The following is a 12,631-nucleotide window of genomic DNA, read 5'->3' as shown; positions in this document are numbered from 1 at the left end:
TTTGCAGTACACAAGCCGCGATTAAGAAAGCTGACTCCACTGTGATGTGACCCTGTCTCTCTCTCACGCACACACACACACGACACGATACTCTACACGGCGCAAAACTCAATATAGCTACACAACACATTAAAGAAAAGGAAAAATAGAAATCGCATCATATGACCCCTTTAATATTGTGAATTATGCGCTAGGCTGGGTGATATGGCCAAAAATACAATCACAATATTAATTTACCATAAATGTGGAAATGCTTTCCATATGTTTGTTAGACCATGAGAATGAATGTAAACATAATGTTTGTTCACAATTAAACCCCACATTTTAATTTAGGGTCCTAAAAAAGTCCATTTTATTTTCCCCTAAATTCTGTTTTCCATTTTGCTTTTTGTGTTTTATGATTTATTATAATGTATCATCAAAAATGGTGTCTAATAAAGTAAATGAATAAAACCTTAAAAATTTAATCAATCTTTTCAAATGTAATCAAATGAAAATATAAAAATTAATTTACAACAAAACGTTGCATTTATTATTATTATTTTTTTCAAAATAAAATGCTGCACAACAAACCTGTATAAATTAAAACATGGATGAAAAATCTTGGTTGTATGATATTTCTTAAAAATAATAATAATAATATTATTATTACTTAGTAATATATTAGCAATATAGTAATATAAGATAAACTTATTTTATCTTTTATTTTTTATTTCAGTGTGTATTTGACGGTAGTTTTTAATCCTTGCGAAGTGACTCAGAGCTGCTTGATGTTTCTTTTGATCATAAATTAAAAAAAATAAATAAAGTTATAAATTATAATAGCTAGATTTAGAAATACATTTGAAACATTCACAATATACATTTAATTTATATTTTTATTATAATGCATATATTTTATATTTATAACTGTTCGTTTATATTTTGTTAAGATTCCATTACAGGGCATCCATAAACAACGCAAAACACAGGCATTTTGAGTTTCTGCTAGTGATTTCTATGGTGAAAAATCACTTCCTGCCCTCCAGCTGCATTTCGCGCGTCATCAGTGACGTCATGTGCAAACAAGCAATTCTCTCTGATGACGCAGTAACTTACAGCGGGAAGAAAAAACTCTTCGGTCTGTCCAATGATTGTAAACAGACATTAGGTCCATCAGACTTCAGATATTTTAGCGGTAATGAGACCAAAAATAATCAAGACCCATCGAATCCGAATTTAAGACATTTTAAGACTTTTTAAGGCCTTATATTAGGAAAACGTTATTTAAGACATTTTAAGACTTTTTAAGGACCCGCGGACACCCTGCATTAGTCTTGTATTTATCCAAGGACCCCCAATTCCATGGGTCTAATGAATAATGTTATGTCGATAGCATCCGTTTTGGTTAAGATTTGTGCTGTGATTGGTTTGTATTTCATTTTACTTTTGTTCTGTCTGTAAGTTGTGTGGGTGGTACAGTGTGTGCGTTACCTGAGGGGAAGAAGCCATGCTCCTGGAATAGCTGCATGACAAGAGCTCTCCTCTGATCAAGAGTTCTCCTGAGAGAGGAGTAGGGCACCTTCTCAAACTCCAGCTCCCCCAGAACATCCTCTCCATCTGTACCAGATAAAGTAGTTGAATCAGGATAATATAGGCTGCAGAATGATGAAGGTTTTGTGGGTGGTGAAGTATTACCTGGCCTTTCAAAGGTGAAAATGTCCCCCTCACACTTTGCAGCGCTTTTAGGTGTGTTTGGCTCTGAACTGCAGCTAGATCTGCGGCGGCTTTTCCTTTTTGGAGAGATTGGATCTTCTGTGGATGAGTCCAGGTCTGTATAAAGGGGGATTGAGGGCTAGTTGATTTGTGATTTGAACAAATAAACTGACCCAATATCATCAACACTAAGTTATAATTCACATTCAGTCGTTAGAGAGGTCTGAATCTTACTCTCACCGGTGGAGTTTTTCCTCTTCCTGCGATAGCTGCCCAGTATGGCTCGTGGGGAGGTGGCCAGACTCTGCAGGGTTGGAGAAGGCAGAACCTCCTCTGGACGGAATTCTGGCAGCTCTGCAAAGCGCTCCTCAAAGTACACTTCTGACAGGACCCTGCAACACATGACCAATCACAAGATTTTGACTACTCTATACATGCAGTGGGGTCCAAATCCAAAAGAGGTCACATTAAATTTTTTTTTTCATTTAAACATGGATATAAATAGAAATGCATAGGAATGCAAGTCATTAAAATATTTATGATTCGCACTATTTCCAAGTCGCTAATCAAAAAGCACTTTGTGACACTTGTCATAGGAAATTCATTAAAATTTGTAATTTCTGAATACAAAAAATGGAATGCAGAATTCTTTTCTAATTAGGATTTTTCCTATTGATCTTAAGGTCACATTTAAGTTTGAGAGAATTTACATGAAATCCAGTCATTTCAATAGGAATCCACACGATTAGGAATTTGTTGTGATGGTGCATCATGGTCAAATGAATTCGCTACGTGTACCAACTTGGATTGAAAGAGACCTTATTTGAAAATGGGCCTTTTTCCCACAATATTTCACCTGGCCTTTTGGACCTCCATTAAAAAGAATTACTACCAACATATGATGAATATAGGGCTGGAAATAAATTGTATCAGTACCAATAATGCCATATTTCATGAAACATACTTGTCAACAGAATCGAACGGTCGTTTGAGTGGAGGGGGCCGGGCCTTGACTTTTTTAGGTGGTGCATCTTTATCACCCTGAGACTGAGGCGGAGCCGGATCTGATCCAGAGGGAGGAGGTAATGGAGAAGAAGGGTGGGAGTCCTTCCATTCAACCTGGGTGAAGCAAAAAGAAAAAGAGAGTGAGCTTTATCACAAAAGGAATAATTTTTTTTTTTTGGCCTACTACACATTAAGTAACTTTATGTAGTGTTACTTTGCATAGACTGCTTTGATTAATCAATCTAATATATTTGACAACTAACACGCTGATTTAAAAAACTAAACTGATTCGGTTTATGATGTATCTGACGGTCATGTTAATGATGCCAACCTCCTTAGCATTTGCTTCTTTGCCACGGCCAATAGGTGTAGCACTCTCTGCTACAGAGTGGGCGGGGGCTTCTGCGGACCCCTCCTCTGGTGAAAAGGTTGCAGGGGAGCTCGTCTCGGCTGCCTTGTCTACCTCAAATGAGAACCGACTACCACTCTCTTTGTCCTTCTCTCGCTCTCGCTCTCTCTCTTTCTCCCTGTCCCTCTCCTTTTCTCGCTCTTTGCCTCTCCCTCCTCCATCATAACTGCCCACTGGGATGTTGGCCACTGTGGCTTTCACTTTCTGAGGAGGCCTTGGTGTGATCAGTTTGGGTGTCCCCGGAGCACTGCCTGTTGAAAGAGAAAAGAGGGACTGTATGTAGTCTCAAAGAAATCACCGCAGGGCAGCATTATCATCATGAAAACAGATGGACTTTATGATGTTAAACTCTCAGGTACCGGAATGACAGGTTTGAGCAGGGCTTCCAGGCTGCAGTGGCACTGAGGTGCCCGGTGGCGGCGCAACTGAACTGCTGCTGCTTTTACTCGGGACCTGGAACGGTTTGTCCAGCTGTATGAGAGAGACCTTCTCGGTCTGTCTCTCAGAGGACTGCATGTAGACCTGACTGTCTGTGTGCTGCCGGTCCAGTGTTCTTTCCTGGTGCAGCTGTCGCTCGGAATGTGTGGATACGTTCCCCTGCCTGTCCGAGGTTACAGAGGTCATGGAGGTTGTTGTGGTGTGTTTAGGAAGGATGTGTGGACATAGGCTAGAGGAACTGGACACTGTGTACACCACACTGGGTGACACCGTTGCCATAGACACCACCCCAGTTGCCAGGGTCACATTTGTAGGGGTGTAGATGGCGGAGATGGCTGGAGCATGAGGGGCACTGGGAGACTGTGCCGGGGCCAACAGCGATGGCTGACCTGGTGAAACAGTAGATAACAGCAATGCAACACACTTTACAAAAAAGACAAAAATCAAAAAGCAAAAGAACGTTACTGAGTTACAAAAGTTTTCTGTTTCAAATAAATGTTGTTCTTCTGAACTTTCTAGTTATAAAAGAATCCTTCTGAAGGATCATGTGACAATGAAGACTGGAATAATGGCTGCTAAAAATTCAGCTTTGCATCACATGAATAAATTACCTAATTTTAAAATCTATTAAAATGGAAACTTATTTTAAATTGTAATAATATTTCACAATGCTTGATTTTACCACAAATGTTGATTATTTAAATGACTGCCCTAAAATTTTGATGACATAAATATATTCAAATATTTTAATTATGAGTCCACTGACCTGCAATCAGTGGCTGCACCAAAGTCTGTCCTGGATGAGCGATCGCTGCAAAGGTCGCCAAGGGTGATGGAACATAAGCAGATCCAGGTGTTGCTGAAGCTGTCTGAGAGGAGGAGCCTGTTGTCGAGGGAACTAATGGCAAAGGAGAAGGAACCCCAGGAGCGGACTGTACATAAGTGATTCTGTAGGAGAAAAGTGATATTTACAGAAACCAGATTAGACAGCTTTTACAAAGAGCGAGAGCAGCAATGCAGGGTTATTCTCTTGTGCTGCAGCACTTCAGGAGTGTAGGAGTTGTTAAAATAAGAGTGGGGGAGATGTTCGTGCGTGTGCGGCTCGGTGAGTATAAGTAGCCCTGTGAAAGTGTGCGTTATACCTTGCAGGTGGGGGCGGTAGCAGCACGGTCTGAGACGGGTTAGAGCCTGGGGCCACCACTGTAGCTGTTCCCATAGTAACAGAAAATGGGCTCCCAGGCTGCACTGGTCCCGTTGAGGGAAGCTGCGACTGGACGACAGGCATCGGCGCAATCTGAATAATCTAGAAAGGAAACAGGAAGACATGCTGATCAAAAAAAGATCACACTCACAAATAATAATCACTACTTATTCAAATGTCAATTTGTTATTTAAGCATTTACCATTTGAGATCTCACCTTGCTTCCTGCTTGTCCTCCATTCTGAACAGGAAGAGGAGGGGCTACCAAGGGAAACTGCTGAGAGGGGGCAGGAGCAGCCCTCACTGTTGCCATGGGAACCAGCATCTTGCCCTGCAAGACTGGTGACTGTGTTTGCACTGCAGGAGGGGAAAAAAAGAGAAAGAACAAAGTGTTTAAAATAATTGGGTCTTGCACAGACTGTCTTATCTGGCACAGCACAAAACTATGGAGAACAGTACCTATAAAACCCAAAGCCAACATGATGATGGCTCTGAGCAACAATACAATGAAAAAGACAATCGGCACTTTCACACATACAGGCTTTTATGGAAAATGAACAGCATTTTTCTGTTTGGAGATCATGTGTTTAGAGCTTCAGCAATTTCCTGGGTACCGGTGAAGTTCCATTTTGGTGCTAATGTGTGAACAAAGCCGTCTGTCAAAAATCCTGACTAGACCAGACAAAAGTGGTGCATCGAAATTAAATCGCTAAGATTATAATTTGTGTATAAAGCTGTCTACACTGCAAGTGAAAATTATGGTTTGTCCATAATAGTTGTGATATGCCTATGCGATATGACGTTTCTATTTCTGGAACACTGCAGAGTTACTTCAGCCATTTTAAACTTGCTGTCTGACTCAAACAAAATGATTTTAGCTGTCAAATTAAGCCCAAAGTATACTTTGTTTTTTATATATATGTTAGGTTATGCATACAGTGCAACTGATGTAAATTTAGTCATCTGCACAATAAGCGTGCAGACAGAATTTTTTACTGCACATACTCAAGCTCATCTCACGCCTTGAATTTTTCTCACTAATTAGTCTGTCCACAAGCGGGCTACACTGGCCCGGGCCATTTTCACAGTAAAAAAAAGACAGAACTATAACAAACAACTGAAGATGCAACAAAAATAAACCACATTGGCAAGTGTGAGTGATATATACTCGAAACTCTATTTTAAACGAGTACAAAGACATTTTATCATTCATAATTTTTTAAGAGAATTGATGCAAACACTGGACAAGGAAGAAACTTTCTAGTGCATGTGTTTAGCATCTGTTTTCGTGCATGCTATAAAATGGAGCATACTATAAAAGGCTATTCGTTCAGCACATACGCCAAACATTGCATCAAAATAGAAGTATACTTTTGGTAACTTCTTTACAGTGGAAATACATTGCAAAGATTTATTGGCATTTTCATGCTGATGTGTGAATGGTAGCAATACAAAAAAATAATCATTTGTACCGAAATCGTACATTTACTGCAAAAGGTAATCTGGCAATTTTATTGCAATGTAACAGGTATATTCTCTAGTATGTTTTATTCTTCTCTAATGTTTTATCACTCAGTGTATTATTAAAAAGTATGTATCCTCACCTCTGGCTCCTGGGTTAACTACACCCACAGCAGGACTGGAGACATATCCCGACTGCTTCCCGTTGGCCAACGAGGCGTGAGTGGGCAGAGCTGTAGGTAGGGTGAAGATACTGGTTGGTTGACCGGCCTGCTGAGGGGAGGGGCTCTTGGGATTGTTGGTAGAGAGGGTAGGGATAATGTACTGAACCTGTGTTATGGGTGTTTGGCCCGATGAGGGTGCTATTGAGGCAGAGGGGAGAATGTGTGACTGCAGAACGGACAGAGGAAGTGGACCATTACTATGAGTAAGAGGGGCGGGGGAGGCTGGGTTTTGTGGAGGAGGGGGTGTGACAAGCTGTACACCGGGCGGAGCTTGGAATGTGCCTCCCAAAACTAGATTGGTCACCAGCCCCCCTTGAGCTCCTGATGCACTAACAGGATTGGGTGATGATGAAGAATAGTACCCACCCCCTCCACCTGAAGCTGTTGCTGGGTTTCCTGTGGTACCAGGTCCAATGAAAAGCTGTGTCTGTGGCGGAGCGGGTTTCCGGTCATGTGGGGACTTGCTGGCGATCGGCACCGGCGTGCTGACCACAGGTCGCACCACATTAGTGACAACAGTGGACGCCACTCTCACCGCCCCTAGCACTGACGACACTCCCCCGGCAGAACTGACCAGGATGGACTGACCCGCAGAGTGCTGAGACACTGCTCCTTCACCTTCCCTTCTTTCTCCATCACCTCCCTCCACTGCTCGCTTTCTCTTTGAGGAAACATCGCTAAAGCGTCTGGAGCTGGGGTAGGAGGAGAGAGATACGCTCCGACCATGACCAGGGCCATAAGATGAGGAGCAAATCACGGGAGCAAAAACTCTCTGATGCCACGCAAGTGAGAAAGCAGCAGAGAAAAGAGGAAACATAAATTAGAGCAAGCATATGAGACAGATCCTTTACCAGTTAATAAAAATACTGTGTAATAGCCTTCTGTAAACTTCATTAATAATTAACTTAGGAAAAATGCTTAAGGACCACAAGCAATTTACTAGTTCTACAGAGAGCAAAGCATTCTACATTTCACTATTTTGTGGGACTATATTCAGCAAGGGACAGTTCACCAAAAAATTGTCATCATTTACTCTCCCCAATGTCATTAAAGATGTTAAGGCCTGTTAACACACAGATGTGGCATTCTAATGTCTTTCACACTGGGAAAAACCCATGAGTTTGTTTGAAAAACACCATAGCGAATACCAAAATCGCTGTTTGAAGCCATGTTTGAAGCCACGTAAAAAATGTTTGAAAACCTACTGTCAGAGAGTGAGTTTGCATTTACATTTAGCCCCGTCTGCCGTTTTAAATACACTGGACTGCACAGACGAATCGCATGTGAAAATCTGACTGAAATTTCATGCTGAATATTTGTGTTGTTATGAACAGTCCTTTAGATAGGAATACTTCTCGTTTGCATACACACTGGTGGATAGTGATGTATATTTCCAAACTCTAAAAAGGACAATATAGGATATATGACTTGTTCTGTATATTCCAAGTCTTTTGTAGCCATACAATAGATTTATGTAAGGACCAGACTGTAATTTCAGTCATTGTTCACTGATACTGAACTCTGAGAACCATAGCTCCCAAATCTCATTTTTAGTACGTTCAAAAACAGCAACTGAGTTAACTTATTTATTTAAAATGCAAGACCTAATGGCATTTGGCACCAATGATGTCAAACCTGGTGTGATAAAGGTTGCATCTTTTAATTGATCTCAAGTGAGAATGAGATTTGAGAGCTTCAGCGGAATGAGGGTCTATCAGTGAATAACGTCCTACATTATGGTCTTTTCCTCACACTAAGCTCCTAATTAAATGTAGGCTTAAATGTAGAACAAATGTCACACACAAATGTTTTCAGAGTTTAACAGTATAAATCATCCTCCTCTTTCACTGTATGGAAAAGCAGAATTTCTCTAATATTTTGTCTTTTGTGTTTCTCGGAGCAACATGAGGCTGAGTAATTAATGACAAAGTGTTCAATTTTGGGCGAGTTATTCCTTTAAATAATATATTTTTGTACAGATCAACACAGACAGACCAACAGATGTAAAATATGCAAGATGATACCTTGCGTTCTCCTTCATCTCCAGATCCATTTTCACTATCACTGTCTGTCACCCTCTCCTTACACTTCAGGTCAATGGAGCTGCCCGGATACGAGTCGTCTGAATAAGACACACAATAATGACTGTTACAACAGAATGGCACAATTGCTAATAAATACAAAAGTCTTAGTGATGACAGAAATGACATCAGCACTTACTAACTTATTTTTAGAAAATTCAAGGACCTGAGAAAGAGTCTCAGATGATGAAGTCTGACTCACCAATGACATCATCATCCCCCTCTTCTTCACAGATGACCATACGCTCTTCGTCGCTTGTCATGTCCTCACTTACCCCCCTCTGTGTCTGAGAGAGAGCTCCCCGCCCTGCAACCTGACCACCATCACCACACATCTTTAAACACAGGAAGAGTTAGTTGAGCATCAATCTCTACAAATGTGTCACTTGCACAAGTGTGCGTGTAATACCTGTGCGAGCTCAGCGAGTGCCTGTGGATTGCCTCTCTCGCTCCTCTCCAGACTGTGCATGGCACTCTGAGAGAAGGCACGAGGACGGGGCAATTGACCATGTCCCTCAGCTCCGACTCGCTCTGACACGCTCACCATGCCAGGCCCCACACCTTTGAGCTCCATTCCCATTGACACAGATGGAGGTTCTGAATTACATAAGAAATAGAAGAATTTGATATTATTTTGTGCATTCTTAATGGAAAAGCTAAGCAACAGGCCACAACAACAGAGTGCACCAGTGACTGTCCACTTTTTCAGCAGCCTTGGTTTTGGAAGTATTTTTCCGCATTCATTTTTACCACAGGGATTTAAAAAACATTTCAATGTGAAAGCCTACCAAACCAAGCAACTGCAAGGTGAATCACAACATTCAAACTTTGATTTAAAGCAAAAAAAAAAAAAAAAGTATTTAAATATTGGGCAAAAAGACAAGACTGTGTACTTAACACCTGTAATGAGGGAAAGAACTACAGTCTCATGAAGAATTGTGATAAACCAGTATTTAAGCTCTTGACATCTGGCAACCGCAACCATGAAAGCTTGTGGAGCCCTGTTACCAATGCAAGATAACACAAATGCCAAATTAAAATGGATTTTTAGAATTATTTTTTTAAGGATAAATAACCGACGGGCAAATATTGCAGACGATCATTCTTAATAAATCAATAAACCTACCTTCCACAAAAAGAAGGTAGGTAAAATGATCTAGCTGGCAAATTCAGAGGTTTTGGTAAAATTGCAAAAATGACTTCATAGTCTTAAGAATGAGTTGAAAACTAAACTAATGTTTTGCCAAGTATGCCATCATTTTTCAATTTATCGCTGTCTTGGAGTTTCCTGGACATATTGATTATAAAATTAGTAGCTATCTTTCTAAAGAAAAACCTTAATGATGCAAAAAAATTAAAATAAAAAAAATCGCCAGCTGAAAAAAAAAAAAAAAAACTTGTTGTTGCAAAATCCTTCCAGATATTAAAAAGACTGATAAAATATTAGAACCAATTAGATAACAATTACTTTAAAAATGTGCACAAGTTGTGAAACTATAATCCATGCACATAACACCATATAATCCATCCATAACACTGTGTACAGTGACAATTAGGGTTGTGACGGTGAGGAAATTTTCCCACCGGTTAATCGACGTGTGACAACACGGTATCACCGCGGGGCGGGGCGGGGGCGTTCCCTCTTTTCCTCGCTTTCCTTCGCTTTTAAATAGCTTGTTAAAGCGGCGTGCGCATTTTACTTTCACTTTGAAATAGCGGCAATTCGGCGTAAAGCAATTGTTAGTTTTTAGTTCGTTTGAATTTTCCCTCTTTTCCTCGCTTTCCGTCGCTTTTAAATAGCTTAAAAGCTCCGTGCTCATTTTACTTTCACTTTTGCCCCCTGGAACACCACGTCCCTCGCTGCTGGATTTCTTTCTGTCCTTATTACACCATTTCCAGTCAGGATGTGCCTTGAAGTGTGCCTCCTTCACCTGTGAATGAGTGACAGAAACATTTACAGGAGGCAGGCAAGACTTAATGGGGGTTATTCAGGTGTCTGAACCTGCATATCTGCAAGTACAAGACAGTTCCAGTAACCTGAAATGCGAGGTCGTGGTATTTCTGTTTCTCTTTGGGTCCCAAAGCATACCACCACTCTCCAAGTATCTTGCTGACAGTGCGGTTGTCCTGGTTTGGGTGTCTCTGATGAACCAGCGCACGATGCCGCTTGCTGAAGATCATAAACGCATTCATGGGCCTCCGGATGTGGTCTTTCTCCCTCTAGAAAGTGAAAGGGTAATAAGGAATGAGTGACTGTGTCTGTGTGAAAGAGTGAGGCTTTCACACAAGAATACACTACCGTTCAAAAATTCAGGTCGGTATGATTTAAAAAAAAAAAAGAAAAAAAAGAAATTAACACTTTTATTCAGCAAGGACGCATTAAATTGATTGAAAGTGGCAGTAAAGACTTTTTTTTTTTCTTTTTTCAAATAAATGTTATTTTGAACTTTCAATTAAAAAAAACGTATCACAGTTCTCACAGAAGTATTAAGGAGCACATATTCAACATTGGTAATAATAAGAAATGTTTCTCGAGCACCAAATCAGCATATAAGAATGATTTCTGATGAATCATGTGACACTGAATACTGGAGTAATGGCTGCTAAAAATTCAGCTGTGCCATCACAGGAATAAATTTTAAATATAAATAAATTTAAAATATATTAAAATAAAAAATAAGTTATTTTAAATTGTAATAATATTTCACAATATTATTGTTTTTACTGTATTTTTGATCAAATAAATTCAGCTTTGGTGGGCATAAGATCATTTAAAAATATTAAAAAGTAGTATGTGCAAACATGTACCTTTCCAGGACTGGTTTTGTCATCTTTGGGCAGTGCACTGAGAGACTGAGATCTACGCTTTCCAGGAGATGCAGAAATTGGCGGATCAGGAAGAACACCGGGGAAAAACCTGTACACAAAAATGCCAGTTAATATGAAATATTAACGGAGGAGAAGAATCAACGGGGATCCAGCAGTATGCGTTGATTACCCCAGTGTAACACTATGCTGACTGTCCCCATCTACCTCTACTAAAACAATCTCTCTTTCTTGCTTACAATTATTTCTCACACTACAAGCACCAATACAAAGGAAGCATTTGATCACAGCTGCCTATTTTTAACAAGTGTGAGGACAACACACCATCATCATCTGAGTTATTTCATTAATTGCAGAGGCATTAAGATGATGTATTACTACTTCAACTTGCATGCACATAATTTTGAAGATGGAGTTTTCTATTATACAAGCACTATGGTAGTTAACTGATAATTATTACACAGTCACAACCGTATAGCTACTTCAGCCCAAAACAGGCTCAAAAGAGCCACCGATTTCACTCTCGCAACCCTCAGGGCCCTTCACTGTGCCGTGAAACAATACAGCAAAATGCACCGAGCCAATTACTGAAAACTGCAATGCACTGTGTCGATGAGCTACTGCTTTGCAGCCCACTGCCAAAACAGAAAGCACGGAGCATTAACATGTCTGTAATATCTAGTGTATAATATTAAAGGGATTGATGCTTCACAAATGTCACCTTAATGTGAAGATAATGTAATAATCTAAATGGGTAAAGCACATTTAGCAGTAACTGTACTAGATGACTTGATTATAAAGCAAGCAGAATTTTACATGTGATTCATAAGGAAGAGGGAAAAACAAGTGAGAAGTGTATTCAGATGACAGTTCATTAATGTAAATTGCCTCTGGTTTGCTGCTGTCATTCATATACAGACACAGGAGAAAGTGGAATGCTTTTGTTCTCTCTTTCTTTGTGGTGCCATTATGCAGCTCTTTCCACACACAGGAACACCAGCAGCAAAACACATTCAAGCAGAATGACACATCACACACACACACACACACTAGACCACTCACGGATCATCCACGTCACTTTCTGTTTCACTGTCAGGTCTCTCTCGCTCTGGATCCTTCTCTCTCTCTGGGGGCAGTTCATCAGCGGAGGGAGTGGGCCGTGAGGAAGGGTTAGGTGCTCCCTCTATAATCTCCTTCAGCACTGACCCGCTCTGAGCCTCTGAAAGTGAAAGACGCATTATTCATTACAGAATCTTTGATGAATCCCTCCAATCTGGCAACCTCTGAGGTC

At 40.4% G+C, this 12,631-nt stretch overlaps 1 protein-coding gene across 1 annotated transcript in view; it reads right to left on the bottom strand.

The window, feature by feature from the left end:
* LOC107724155 (protein capicua homolog) overlaps window positions 1-12,631 on the bottom strand; it is a 39,382-nt gene that overhangs the window by 2,354 nt on the left and 24,397 nt on the right. The window contains exons 4-20 of the mRNA XM_016532958.1: window positions 12,403-12,559; window positions 11,323-11,431; window positions 10,552-10,734; window positions 10,316-10,445; window positions 8,924-9,111; window positions 8,717-8,849; window positions 8,458-8,555; window positions 6,353-7,205; window positions 4,966-5,105; window positions 4,690-4,850; window positions 4,314-4,495; window positions 3,469-3,936; window positions 3,032-3,360; window positions 2,660-2,814; window positions 1,936-2,087; window positions 1,678-1,812; window positions 1,474-1,599 (exon numbers count right to left, since the gene is read on the bottom strand). Of these exons, the coding sequence (XP_016388444.1) occupies window positions 1,474-1,599; window positions 1,678-1,812; window positions 1,936-2,087; window positions 2,660-2,814; window positions 3,032-3,360; window positions 3,469-3,936; window positions 4,314-4,495; window positions 4,690-4,850; window positions 4,966-5,105; window positions 6,353-7,205; window positions 8,458-8,555; window positions 8,717-8,849; window positions 8,924-9,111; window positions 10,316-10,445; window positions 10,552-10,734; window positions 11,323-11,431; window positions 12,403-12,559 (3,699 nt within the window). The remainder of the gene's footprint in view (window positions 1-1,473; window positions 1,600-1,677; window positions 1,813-1,935; window positions 2,088-2,659; window positions 2,815-3,031; window positions 3,361-3,468; window positions 3,937-4,313; window positions 4,496-4,689; window positions 4,851-4,965; window positions 5,106-6,352; window positions 7,206-8,457; window positions 8,556-8,716; window positions 8,850-8,923; window positions 9,112-10,315; window positions 10,446-10,551; window positions 10,735-11,322; window positions 11,432-12,402; window positions 12,560-12,631) is intronic.

This window comes from Sinocyclocheilus rhinocerous, unplaced genomic scaffold (genome assembly GCF_001515625.1).
Source record: "Sinocyclocheilus rhinocerous isolate Xijiao unplaced genomic scaffold, SAMN03320098_v1.1 scaffold1326, whole genome shotgun sequence".
Lineage (NCBI taxonomy): Eukaryota > Metazoa > Chordata > Actinopteri > Cypriniformes > Cyprinidae > Sinocyclocheilus > Sinocyclocheilus rhinocerous.
This window is presented reverse-complemented; position numbering and strand designations above follow the sequence as displayed.